This window comes from Podarcis liolepis, assembly GCF_965112155.1.
Source record: "Podarcis liolepis genome assembly, chromosome: 4".
NCBI classification, from domain to species: domain Eukaryota; kingdom Metazoa; phylum Chordata; class Lepidosauria; order Squamata; family Lacertidae; genus Podarcis; species Podarcis liolepis.
Genome location: NC_139558.1, coordinates 89,846,150 through 89,860,533, shown reverse-complemented (window position 1 = coordinate 89,860,533; position 14,384 = coordinate 89,846,150). Strand labels below are relative to the sequence as shown.

Sequence of the window (14,384 nt, the reverse complement as noted above, 5' to 3'; positions counted from 1 at the left end):
ACCTCCGGAACAAATTAAGTACGTAACCAGAGGTACCACTGTAGTTTCCTGATCAAGGCTAGCTGTCATGAAACTCAGGTCCCCCTCTTCACCTTAAAATATATATATCTGTAGCCATGGCCCCAGGGGCGGAGGGAAATAAGCAATAACAAGGCAACTCTGATCAATGTTGTAGGTAACTTTTCCAATTCAGATAACGCAAAGAGTAATGAGATTATATTCCCCACAGTACAATGTCACTGAGGGGTTCTGACATGGGCCGTTCCTTTCTTTCCCCTGTTCAGTCATGTTGCGTATCTTTTACCGATCCAAAATTTCATTTGAAACTTTTGGATTAATTCAGCCCAGAATTAATCATTACAGACTGCTGGGAGAAAACACACAAAAAACGTATTCAGTAACCAAGACTGCAGCTTTCCTTGCCAGCATGGTGTCATCTAAGAAGCTTCATGACAAGAGAAAATTGTGGGATGTTGGAGAGAATGCCTGCTTTGGAATAGATTTAGGACAAAGCCGTGTAATTCAGAATATATTCCGAGGCTTAGCTGTTTGCAGATCACCCCTCCAGGAGCTCAAAAAAGCACCAGAAGGGAGATACGGAAATGCTGAGCTGAAATACTTGCGGAGCAGGATTAAGAATCCCTTTTTAAAATTATTTATCACGAGGCACTATTGCAACTCTTTGGGCAGAAATGGATTTAAAAAATAAATAAATAAAACATGGAATGCTCACAGGTAAACAAAAAGCCAGGTGGGAACTTTCCATTTCTTCAAAACTTGGCAAGGGAACAAAACAGATCTAGCAGCAGTTTTAATGTGTGTCTAGGGGAGGGAGGCAGCTTAAAGTGTTTACAGACCGATATTTTTCGCGGCTGCAAAAGATGTATTCGTGGTTCCTTTCCCAACCGTGACTTGGAGGCTGCCAGACATGGCTGAGATTGTGTCATTTGCCAGCAGAGAAAATTGCCGCTTCTCCTTTGGCTTCATGGGCCAAATCACGCCTTCTGAAATAGGAGCATTAATACAAACAATGATGGGGAAGGGGTGTAGCTTGGAGGGCAGAGCATGTGGTTTAGGCGTAGAAGGTCACAGGTTCAATCCCCCACATCTCCAGGTGAGGCTGGAAAAGACTCCTAGCCCCATAGCCTGGAAAGCTGCTACAGGTGGGCAGGAAGCTGATGCACCACAGGTCCAGCTGGCAGGCCCTCCGCAGGCATCTGATGGGCCACTGTGAGAACAGGGTGTCAGGCTAGATAGGCAGCAGACCTTGATCCCAGCAGGATGTAACAGTGCCACTTGGTCTCCATATTAAGCCAAGACCTTTCGGTTGCAGGAGATAAGGCTATTGATCAGAAGCTGCTAGTCACAATGGCTATTACTATATTTTTCGCTCTATTAGATGCACCAGACCATAAGACGCACCTAGTTTTTAGGGGAGGAAAACAAGAAATAAGAAAGCAACGCAAAGCTTTGCGGGGCTATCCCTGAAGCCAGGAGAGCAAGTGGGATCGGTGTGCACCAATCCCTCTTGGCTTCAGCAAAAGTAGGCCTACTGGCTTTCCCCCCACCTCCTGCAAGAACCGTGCGCTCTTTAAAGGGAGCGTGGCTCTTGGGGGCTTTTCTGGGAGGTGGGGGGAGGCACAGAGACCCCGCTGCCCTGAGGAGGCTTCCCGCGGCTAAGCCAGAAGCTAGAAAAGCTAGAGGGAGCACTGCGCAGCACTGCCTCCAGCTGTTCTGGCTTTTGGATAGCCCCGCAAAGCCTCCGCAGGGCACAGGGATGAAGGCTCCCCAAGCCCTGCGGAGGCTTCGCACAGCTAAGCCAGAAGCTAGAACAGCCAGCAGGATCACAGCACTGCGATCCCGCTCGCTGTCCCGGCTTCTTGCTTGGCTGCACGAAGCCTCTCCCGGGCAAGGGGAGCCTTCTGTTATGATATTGAAGCAATGCAGCCGCGAGCTGCTGGTATCTTGAAAACAAAACATAATGGGAATGTTGGGACTGTTCCGTGGGAAACAGAGGGACAGTCAATTCACAGTGCAGAGGGCACCGGAATTAGCTCAGAGTGTAATATGAGCTGTACAGGAAGTACAGGAGGAGTTTGTCTCTCGACTGTTGGAGTTTGAAGAGAGCAGTCATGTTTTCTGTAACGCTGCAAAGACAGAAATAAAGGCATGTAAATACGTTTCTGTCTATCTCTTTCCCCTGCCTTGGGGGGCAGGAAAAAGGGGTGTGTTCTTCTCACGCTGAGAAGGATCGCCTATCGCGACCTCTGCCTGGATCTTGCTGGGAAAGTAGACAGGGAGGTCAACAGGAGACCAAGCCGGGTGCCTGGGAGAGTTGCCAGTTTCTCCTGATAAAGGCTTGATTTCCGACACCTTCATCCCCTGCCCGGGAGAGGCTGCACGCGGCCAAGGCTCCCCCCCATGAGCCGTGCTCCCTTTAAAGAGCACGCAAAGTATGTGTGCAGATCTTGGGGGCTTTTCCTGAGGAGGGAGAAGGGCAGCTCTTCTCCCTCCTTGGTGAAAAGCCCCAAAGAGCCACACACACGTTCCACGCGGCTCTTTAAAGGGAGCGCTGAGCAGAGCCTCCCACCTGCATTCGCTCCATAAGACGCACACACGTTTCCCCTTACTTTTTAGGAGGGGGAAAGTGTGTCTTATACAGCGAAAAATACAGTAATTGCTTCCAGGATAAGAGGCAGCATGGTTCTCAATGCCAGTTCCTTGGGAACAGCAGCAAGGCAAGGCTATTCCCTTCATGCCCCACTTGCTGTGGTCTAAACCACTGAGCCTCTTGGGCTTGCCGATCAGAAGTCTGGTGGTTTGAATCCCCACGACGGGGTGAGCTCCCGTTGCTGTGTCCCAGCCAACCTAGTTTGAAAGCACACCAGTGCAAGTAGATAAATAGGTACTGCTATGGCGGGAAGATAAACAGTGTTTCCATGCAGCTCTGGCTTCCGTCACGGTGTTCTGTTGCGCCGGAAGCAGTTTAGTCATGCTGGCCACGTGACTTGGAAAGCTGTATGTGGACAAACACGGGCTCCCTTGGTCTGAAAGCGAGATGAGTGCCGCACACCATAGTCACCTTTGACTGGACTTAACAGTCCAGGGGTCCTTTACCCTTTACCTTACCATACCACTCTCAGCACCGTTCCTCCATGAACCGTTCCTCCATGTGGGGCTGGGACTGGTGAAGCCACCACTCTGACTGCAGTGTAATTGGAGTGGGGAGAAGGAGTTAGACTGGGCCCAGTGGAAGACACCTGGAATGGACAGATAATGGTGATTTCAAGGTCTGTGCTTGCCGCCATCACCACCACCATCCTGACCATGATGGGCAAAGCAGATGGAGTCTGTGTTGGGAAATAACTGAGGTCAGTCCTGAAGTCTCATGTGTTTGAGGAACTACAAATGAAAAAAATGGCTGACTGCCTGAATTCAAAAAGCACACAGGGCTTGGCTCACTCTTTAGCCAGAACAGCCCTCAGCAGAATTTAAACACAAATCTATGCAGCATTTGCAAAGCATGGGAAATATAGGTTGCTAGACCTTTAAATGTCCCAGTATTAAGTGCTTACAGTTCTCTACCCCTCTCAGAGTGAATAGACCACAAACCTGAGTGAGTTTAAATGCTTTGCTTACAGTAATCACAGGTCTCACTCATGCATCGTTCAGCACATTAGCAGAAACAGCACAAGTAAAAGCTTCTTTAGTATAAAGTACAAAAGTATCTTCAAGCATGGAGTATGGACCTGGGAGCTCCAGCCACATGAGTGGTCAGTTACATAGTTCAAAACAGAGAGGGAGGAACGGTAAACAAACAATACTTCCTTCCTTCTCTAGGAATTTACAGCTCTGTAGTCCTTAACCCTTTCATTTGCTAACTAGCATAGATATGCATTGTTAGGTTTGACTGCAAAAGCTCCCACATTCTGGAAAACTGTTGCCCCACTAACACAGCCACCTGCAGGCAGGGCCTGTTGCTGACTTCTGCTGGGTTTTTGCTGCTTCTGCTGGAGCAGGGCGAGTTCCCTGCCACTGGCCAGTACCCAACAGTTGGGGGAAAGGATAAGTGAGTGGTAAAACACAAACAGGTTCTTCTTTGCTGCTGTTCACAGGGGGAATGGGAGAGATGGGAAGCGGGGCTCCTTCCATCAGCTCTGCTGGGACAGACCAGGTCTATCAGGCTTCCTCTCCCTCAGCTGTCACCTGGGGGCAGATGTTCCCTAAGGCTGCCTTAGTAGGAGAGATGGGAAGCAGAGCTCACATTGTACTTCATTATGAAGCTCCCTCCCAATGGGAGCCCATCTGACACCAACATCATGAAGAAGCAAGAAACCACCACTCTTGTGTCCTGAGAGCAAAAGGTCAGATTCAGGAAGGCCTTTCCTCACATCTAGCAAAAAAAGTCCCTGACTATGTGCCAGAAGTCTCCTTCTGAGCTCATACAAAACAAAAAACAAATGCCGCCCTCAGGAACATAATGAATGCATTTCTAGAGCTTAAAACTGCAAAATAAATCAAAATTTGAAAAATCCCATCTCCAGGTAATAAGTGTACCCTTTGCAAAACGATTAGTTTAAGCTCCTAATAATTTAAATATTTACGCCTGCAAGGGGAGATGGAAGATGAAGATAGGGTAATTTATGACACGATGTTTATTCTCCACTAATATAAAAACCAAGAAGAAAGAAAGCAAACCACTTACAACTAACAGGCAATAGACTTACTTGTTTTCATCCACTAATTCCTTGTTGCCCTGAAGCTCTTGAGATCCATTTTGCATTTAGCTGATAATGCACGCCTTACATAAATGGGCAACAAGCGACGTGAGGTAATCTTGTGTGGAAACCTGCCCCCCTCCCCCCCACACATTTCTCAAACGTTTTCTTCCCCATGAAAGAGGCTCCTGTTTTTCTGCCTCCTTAGCAAGGTGTCTTATAATGTCTTTATAACATGGGTAGGAAGCTTCAGGTCCGGGGGCCAATTGCATCTCTGTCTTGCCCTTGGGACACTCTAGAGCAGCCTTTCCTCAACCTGTGGGTCCCCAGATGTTGTTGAACTACAATTCCCATCACCCCTAGCTAGCAAGGCCAGAGCTCAGGGATGATGGGAGTTGTAGTCCAACAACATCTGGGGACTCACAGGTTGAGAACTGCTGCTCTAGAGGCTACATCTCCTTCCTCTCTCCTCAGGTTCCACTCCTCACCAGTCGTCCTGCATCTCTGTGTGTCCTGTTGCCTGGCTGGAGTGAGTCCTCAAACTCAGATGATGACTCCTTCTTGCCTGGATGGAGGATGGAGATGGGTTTGTGAGCGTGGGTGGAAACTCCTCTTCTGTGCTGCAGAGAACGACAGCAGAATGTTCCGGAAACAATCCAGTTAACTCAGGAGCAAAGCGACAAAAATTGGGGGAGCCATACCAGCATCCAGTTCTTTCCTGCTCTTTTCACGCAGGAATTGTGAGGTAATAGAAGCTTTGGAAAGGTTTGGGGAGCAGCAATGTTGTTCGGCGACGTCCGATGTTGTGCTGCACCGCACAACACCGGTGTGGACAAAATGTGGCATGGCATGGCAGTGCATCGGTCAAATAGCCAGTATTTTCTAATGCAACAAGTTATTGCAGTGCAAAAGAAATGTTAGGAATTGGGAGAGAAGCTAACGAAATTCTCCGCATGTCTGAACTAAGTCTCTTCTCCTACAGAAAGCAAGGAGAGGGTTGCCATGGACCGAGTGAGGGAAAGGGGCCATGGTACCAGTCGTCCAGTTTATAGTTTGATAACCTAAAACAAGTTTGTTTCTCTCCCCACTCCAATAAAAAATATGACAAAATGGATGGAACGTAACAGTGTGGTTGGAGGAGGCTGGCATCAAAACATCTCTCTTGCAAAAGGGAACAAAGAACCTTTGGAAGGGAAAAGACAAGACCATGTCGCTGGGGAAACCAAGAGGCTCCAGAGGCGTTAGTAATAGCAGCAGCTTGTTCTATCTGCATGTTTCTGCTGTGCTCACACAGTGTTACTTCCCCAGAGCAGCCAATAACCACCAGGAAGTATCAGCAGCCAGGCAGCACTATGTCCTGAGGATTCCTTCCCTCCTGTGTACACAATTTCCAGAGCAAGGCAGCTTTATGGCAGTTGTTATTTGCCATCTTGTTTCAGTGTCAGAAGCTGCTCGTCTCTACCTCAGAACAGTGAGGAGTGTTGTCTTAAGGTGAAAAAACAGGGATGCTATTGGTGTGGCTGTAGCACCTTTAGTGGGCCTGAACAACTTCCCTCTGACAGTTTCCTCCACCCGGGTGACCTCCTTTAGCTCAAGACAACAAGCAGATACACACCACACATTGAAAGCACACCAAACAGGCATGTAAAGGACATGGCTTCAAAGAATTCTGGGAGTTGTAGTACCCCCCCCCCCTCACAGAGCAGCAATTTCCAGCATCTTTCACAAACCAAAGTTCCATAGTTGGGGAAGGCTGGTCTGACTTAAGCTGTAACTTTTGCATGTTGTACAGCGGACGCTCGGGTTGCAAACGTGATCCGTGCGGGAGGCACATTCGCAACCCGCAGTGCCGCTTCTGCGCATGCGCAATCACCGAAACCCGGAAGTAACCCGTTCCGGTACTTCCAGGTTCAGCGCAGTGCACAACCCGAAAATATGCAACCTGAAGTGTCTGTAACCCGAGGTATGACTGTATTCATTTAATTCTTCTAGAGCCCCTCAGGTATTCTCTTAAGAGCAAAAGAGTGGCCATTGTGTGTGTGTGTGTGTGTGTGTGTGTGTGTGTGTGTGTGTGTGTTTTAAAGGCATTTTATAATAGAGTTTTGACATCGCAGTGGATGTGGTTGAGATTACAGAATGTTTTGCTGCTCGCTTTCCAGCAATATTTACCATCTGGCAAGGCGATTATGGACAGGATGGAAGAGAAATTGCGCAAGGGCTATAGACAGAACAGACCACTATTTGAAGGCTCTGAATGGATTCAAGTTACCAGAAAGGACATTCCAACTATACAAGGACATTCCATTCTATACAAGATCTCAAAGTAGCTGTTTTACTACAAAGGAATTTCAGAAATAGACTGGAAAGAGAAGCTGCTGAATTGCAACTCATTACCAAACTTAAAACCATGGAGAGACCTGGTCTGAACAGAGACATTGGATTCTTATCCCATTATACATGACTAAGCCATTTCTCACCTTCTCACCCCTTGCCTTTTCCTGTAAGACCTATTGCAGTTGTTAAGTTATCTGCCAATCACCCATTCCCACCACCCTTCTGAGTAATACCCCTCCCCACCTTCTCACTATATAGAAGGATCTGGCAACTTCTGTTTCAGTGTATCTGAAGAAGTGTGCATGCACACGAAAGCTCATACCAAGAACTAACTTAGTTGGTCTTTAAGGTGCTACCGGTAGGAATTTTTTATTTTGACTATGGCAGACCAACACGGCTACCTATCTGTAATTCCAACTAAACATCAGGGAGAACTTTCTGGTGGCAAACATTGTTCTGACAGTGGAGCAGACTCTCTCGGATGGTGAGAGGCTTTTAAGCAGAGGCTGGGTGTCCATCTGTCATGGATGCTTTAGTTGAGATTCCTTCATTGCAGGGGTTTGGACTAGATGATCTAACTCTACAATTCTGTGGTTCTAAGGTGTCTGCAAATGGCAACATTTTTTGCCTCAAAATATTGGTCGTCAAATGACGGGCCAGTCCTACAGCTGAAAAGCTACCCTAAAATATACTTGTTGCTTACTTTGAAGGCCTATACTGTCTTCCAATCAAATGACTCCAAAGGCAGCTTACAACCAACAGGTAATCTCTCTCTCTCTCTCATTCACTCACAAATAGTCCTTAGTCCTCTGAATGACAGAGGAACCCAGAACATGTCACCCTTTGGGTCTGGAGCTGTGTGTCCTTTCAGGCAGGGAAGAGGGAAGCGAACTCCCAGCGGCTGCTTCTCTTCTTCGGCCAATGGATGTCGCCTTACCACAATAGTCTTCCTGGGGGTCAGGGGTGCAACCGCACAGGAAGCTAACTTCACACAGTGAGTCAGACCACTGGCCGTTCTACATCAAAATGATGTCCACTCTTGATGGCCAACAGTTCTCCCAAGATTTCAGAAAAGGGATTTCCCAGTCCTGTACTTGGGAGATGGTGAGGACTGAGCCTATGACCATCAACCCAAGCCTCTGCCATCAGCCAGACTGCCTCTCCCAGTAGACCTTTGTCCCTTGACTGGCGGTGGAGGCCAGAGCATGCATCCCTTCCCCATTGCACCCTGAAGGTCCATCATGAAAGAAAAGGAAAGCAGATAATTGTGTTTCCATTTTTATTTGATACAGGCAAAGTAGGGCTACCGAACACATAAACTCACAGCCCTCTGGCCCAGCATCTGTGAATAAGCTACATTAAAACTGCTCAGAATATAGCCCACTTAAATATAAATTCCCATACGGCATATAAACATAATTCAATTGTATTCAATGCTTTGCGAACATAAAAAAAAACACACACCATTTATCTTACTTGCGGATGATTATTTCTGTTCCCATCTTTAAATACATGTCAGAGTCAAGTTCTACAGTCATTCATTAGTGCCATCTGCCTTCATCTAAGCATCTCAACTCGTTTGCAACATCTTTTAAAAAAAATACTACGTCACTATCTTATTTTAAAAAGAAGACTTTTGCTACATTTAAAGATCTTTGGCAAGTATTCCCCGGAACTTTTATTTTGTACATGCCAGCTGCTCTGGTTTCAATGTCTTTAGACCAGCTGAAGCCCAAGACACAACGCTAGAATACAAGAGTAGTGCCATCGACACAAGAGGCAATACACCTGTGCAAAAACTGCTGTGAATCAGCAAACACCAGAAGTAGCCAGGTCCTACACAGTAGGAAAATACACTGAAACATACACAGTGCAAACGCTTTAAATATTCACACATACAGAACGAACTCCCAGGCGCCGCGCGGTTTCCAGTTAAGCCGCATCTGTCGGCATGTTCAAATACGCTAGGCGGAAATTAAGGAGTCCTTCACACTCAGGTGGTGCCCAGGAAAGCAAGCCTGACCAGCTGGCCAAGTGAGGGGAACAACCAGATGAGAAAGCATTTAAGCTTTGCTGGTAGAGCGGAGAGTCTGCCACACGCTTTTGCCAAGGTTGTCGGCATCGAATCCTTGCAAGAGACAGGAACTAAATGCTCCCGATGCCCTGGATTTTGGAAGATGGAGTCTATTTTACAGCGGCAGGTGCTGGGGGTGCTCAGAGCTTGAGGATTCTGCCCCCAGCCCTGTTTACAAAAGGCACTTGTGGACTTACCAAACATGACTTTGGACGGAACGGCCTCTCAGCCTCGCCATCCAGGTTGTGTGGGCCAAAGACTCCTGCCAGCCAAGCATTAAGGGCTCAGTTCTTTCAGTGCATTTGGAGCAGGCTTTGCGCAGTCATCTCCAAGTGGGATTTATGGGGCAGGGAACAGATAAGCCAAGTGGATCTGGCAGCTTTATATCCCCTGAAGGCACACAGAGGATTGCCAGAACCACGGGAGCAGGGGAGAGAGAGAGAAATTAAACTTCGCTAGAGTTCTCAATCTGTTTTTAAAGTCTCTGCACAGCAGGGGTAGCCAACAGGGTGCGCTTCAGATGTTACATCCCACCCCACATCTCCCCTGGCCATTGGCCACTCAGGCTGGGCCTGATGGGAGTTATAGTCCGGCAATATCAAGAATGCACCATGTGAACAGATGCAGAGTAGTCAAGCCGAGGGCTGAAGTGAAGGAAATGGCAGCCAACCTGAGGTTCTGAACATTAATCTGCTGTGTTCGGGGTGGAAAAGAGAAAAGGTCGGATTTCGGGATCAAAGCAGGGGGGAGCGTGGATCTCTCCCCATATGCAGCTTAGCTGCCAGCAGCAGCCCTAGACGCAGAGCACCTGGGGAGCAAAGTGATGCTTTTGCTCATGGCGGGCATTCTACCAGCTCCGTAGGCTTTTTTCCGGGACTGCAGATCTAGGATTAAAGAAGCACACAGATCTAGTGGCAACATGCATTTTCACCAACTCAGTCCAAAGCGGTTGCTTTGCAAAGCAGGGTTTTTGAACCATCCTGCGTGGTGACGTGCAGCCTCCAGGTATCTTTTGCAAACAGCCCGGGGGAAGAGGCAGGGAAGAAGAGTCGAAAGCGTTGATGCTTTATGTTTTTATCATGCAGTGCAGGGTTTCTCAAAATTGGGTCTCCAGCTGTTTTCAGACTACCGCTCCCATCATCCCTGACCACTGGTCCCTGCTAGCTAGGGATGATGGGAGTTGTAGTCAAAAAAACAGCTAGAGACCCAAGTTTGGGAAACTCTGGTGTAGTGGTATCCATGGAAAGAACAACATTAGTGCTGATGTTAACTGTTGCATAGGCTTTTTTCATTAAAAAAGTGCAGGACACGACTACAGTTTTAAATGCAATTCAACACATACACACACACACAGAGAGAGAGAGAGAGAGAGAGAGAGAGAGAGAGAGAGAGAGAGAGATATCCTGGACAGGCAGAATGAAGCACGGATCCTGGACAGGCAGAATGAAGCAGAATGACTCCAGAAGCCCCACTCTGTGGCATGTAGTGTTAGCACTCAATTCATACACACAGAATTCACACTCTCCCCCAGTTTTAGGAGGGGAAAGGATCGCATGAATCAGGCCTACATTCAGGTGGGAGAAGGTGGCACAGATCCTGGGGGCCAGGATAAGACCCCTAGCTGGATTTAGGTGTGATCTGGCTTTTTATGAAGTAAGGGGTTCCATCTCAGCTGCTGATGAAGAGAAGTTAAAGGGGCCTGTAATACAGAACACACACACCCCCCCATCGTCATTTGAACAGGGCAAAAATCTAGCCTGGGCAAGCTTCACTGAAATTAAAAGGGATCTGCACACCGTCATTTCCATGGGAGCTTACACAAAAGGAACTTCCTAAAGTATGGAGAAGAACACCATACTGGCTGCACTCTTGAAGAAGATTACGACAAAGGAGAGATATTAGGAAGAACGAGTGCAGCCCCAAGTTAAGAGCCCTTTGACACCTGAAGTCCAAGTAGTTTCAACATGGTTCAAAACTCTAGACTCCTTTCAATTACGCCCAAGGCATTTACATACAATCGAAATTTGATTCCTAAAAGCAGAAGTGGGTGGAAACCTCATGAACTCAATGCAGCATGTTACGTTACTGTTGTTTTTTGCTTAAAGTAGAATACTGGAGAAATATCTCCTTCACAATGTACACTGCTCAAGTACAAAATAGAGGAATTGCTCTATAGTGTTAGGAATAAAATAGAAAAATATACAGGAGCTTGCAAGTTTGTAGAGTCAAAATCAAGTTACGACGGAGAGAGAGAGAGAAAAAACCATTTAAAACAAGCTTGCATGGGTACTCATAATCGTGGTTCTGCTCCGCAAAAAATAACTAAGCAGACATTGCACGTGCAAAATCTCATCGCGGCAGAGGTTATTTTTGTTGTTTTGCGTAAACAGGTTTTAATATCCTCATTGCTGCAATCGAAGACACAATTTCGACACATTTGGTCTCTCTTTACCCCATGCTATGGAACCTGTTCACTTAGTTACACTTCATTTCATGGGCAGTGACCCGCAAGGGGAAGGAAACTGCAGCAAAGGAGCTAGCTCAAAACCTGGCCCCTGGTGGAGCAGAATCTACTGAGTGGTGCCTGTGGCTAAGCCCCATAACCAACCTAACACAATTCACATTTTAAAAGCACATCTGTATTCTCTCAACTGCTGTGGGGCTTGCGATGGAGGAGATCTTAGACAGGCAGATTGTGGCCAAACAAGACATGAACAGGATAGTCGTTGGTTTGTATCGGCCAAACATGGTGTCAGAATAGTGTTTTGCTCTCTGGTCCCATTTGCAAATAAATATGTGGAAAGCCATAATGCTTTGAAACAGTACTCTTCACGAGGTCATATGGGAAAGGAAGGAATGCAAAGACCTTGGGCCCGAACAACTTGAATGTTGGAACAGGAGTGGCTTTAGGTTCTCAGAAATGCACTTGACAGGCTCCCATCTCTAAACCTTCCCATTCAGAATTTTTGGTTCTCAAAGAAGTCCAGAACAAGGAGCTCTGGAAAGTTCATACTTTTCCAAGGTTAACCGGCGTTCCGGCCAAGTGCGAAACATTGAAAGAGCCCGGAGACGGCTCTGTAGTGTTGAGAGACAAGAAAGAAGCTGGATAAACTATCTCTTTCATGGCCACGTACGTTCCGGTTACGAAGCCAATCACGCCCAGGGAGGCAATGCAGACGTCTTTCAAAAGCATCCACAGACTTTGCTTCTCCTTGTAAAACGTGAGGATTTCGACCAGCGGTGGCAGGATCAAGGCTAGTGTGCTGCTGCTGATGGCTCCGACGAGAGAGATGACGATGTCCAGGCGAGGGACTGAAACAGCCAGAATGCCTAAGAAGAGAGGAATGGGAGAGAGAGGCATGTTATTTTCAACTTTAAGGTATCTGGCGCAAGGATGGAAGAATGAGGAAATCCCGACGAAAGAGAAATTGATGAACTACGCAGAAATGGCTAAATTGACACACAAGCTGAGAGATAAGGACAACTGTGACTTTAAAGAAGAATGGGAACTTTTCACATATTACTTAAAAAGACAACAACATGAATTGGACTCCTTGGCAGGTTTTGAATAAGCATACACAAATCTATTGATTGTTAATGTAGTAGATAGATAATATAAGGAGTTATACAATTTTACAGTGTGCAGAGAACAATATGAGTTGAGAAATCAGAAAGAGGAGCTGAGGGGGGAGGGTTTGATGGGAAATGGGGGGGAAATGATGAATATGAGATGTTTTGATATGTTATTATGTTGAAATTGTTAATATTTTTTAAATAAAATAAAATAAGGTATCTACATGAAACAGAAGTGAACAAGTTGAAGCTCTCAGAGCTGAAGGATTCTGGGGGGTCTGAGAAAGCAGAGCTAATTCACTGCCAATAGCCTTAGGATGAATGAACCTGTCAATTTTGCTTTCTTTCTGTTTCTTGTTTTCTCATTGTAGGGTTCCATTGACCATATTTCCACATCAGTTTGCAAAATAAAAATAAAAATCCTCACGAGAATTCGCCAACATTTCCCCTAACACTTCTGCAACGGATTTTGCCTGCTGCATGCATCTTTTCTACTAAATCTTCTCTAGCAAAATGCACATTGTATCTTGGTTACATCAATGCATGTATTTTTGTGCATATTCTTGGGCTGCGGAACTGCACTGCAAAATTTGGAGAACCACGAATTCTGAAGGACACCTAAAGTTTTGGTTCTCCTTGCATTGTTTCCAGCAGTATGAATTAGGTCGACTTTGCATTAAAATGCCAACTAAATTTAATTACTTCGTCATCGCTACCACCGGACGGCCAGCAGACAGCTGCTTTCCACAGAAGGGTACAGGTCAAATGGGACCGTTCTACAGAAATGTGCAAGACTTGATGTTAGAAGGAAAAGTCTCCTGACTCAGTTGTTGTGGGGAAACAGATCTGGGCATTATCGGCGTATTGTAAGTGCCTCCGCTATGGAGGTGAGAGGAGATCACCACAGAAATATTTATTTCTCTCTGCTTTGTGGAAGAGACAGACAAACAGACTAAATGGCCTTTGGGTGGTTTGATGGAGGGTGGAATTCTGTTGCTTCAGTTCAAAAGAAACACCAGTCCAAGTGTGTTAAGCCTGAAGCCATATTTAAGTCTACAAATTATACCCCACAGGAATGTGGTAAACACGCCAATATATTATGTACTTAAATTTTAGATAAATTCCACTTTATCCCAGATGTTTGATGTGCGGAGTGTAGAGATGCAAAACCAAGACAGAATCCCACCAACAATAGCAAATCCAGGGAATGCCATGTATCCCAGGTGCACAACATTTAAAATCCCAGCTATATCATCCCCACCTCTGGGTAACAAATTTGACAAGCAATATTTGATAAACTGTTCCCAAGTCTCTTACCCTTCTCTGCTGGGAGGGGAAAAAAGATTATCAGCATCAGCATTTTTTGTACTCTCATAATTCAGATGTCTGTATAGCATGAAAATTATACAAATTGCCCCAGCAGGTGAACATCAGTTATAAAGTAATCTCAGCCTCTTTTAATTGGGCGTGAAATCCAGGTTGTTCTATAAAATGAGAAAATTCATCACAAAGTGCACTTTGCTAGCACATTTTTAATTCCGTTCTCCCTTCACGGAGTTTAGGGGCAATGTGCAGGGATCTCTCCAGCAACTCATTTCTCATGACAACCCTATGGGGTATAGCAGCAACTGGAGCAAGGTCACCTAGCAAGCTTAAATGGGGGGTGGGGGTTGAAACTGAACCCA

At 46.3% G+C, this 14,384-nt stretch overlaps 1 protein-coding gene across 4 annotated transcripts in view; it reads right to left on the bottom strand.

Moving 5' to 3' along the window:
• Positions 1 to 8,317: 8,317 nt before the first annotated feature.
• Positions 8,318 to 14,384, bottom strand: part of SLC36A4 (solute carrier family 36 member 4) — a 104,976-nt gene continuing 98,909 nt past the window's right edge. For 3 of the 4 annotated variants that reach the window (XM_083499748.1, XM_083499749.1, XM_083499747.1), the window contains exon 11: positions 8,318 to 12,456. In XM_083499748.1, coding sequence (XP_083355874.1) covers positions 12,134 to 12,456 — 323 coding nt within the window. In that variant the 3' untranslated portion in view covers positions 8,318 to 12,133. The remainder of the gene's footprint in view (positions 12,457 to 14,384) is intronic. The other variant, XR_014525192.1, reaches the window with a different exon arrangement.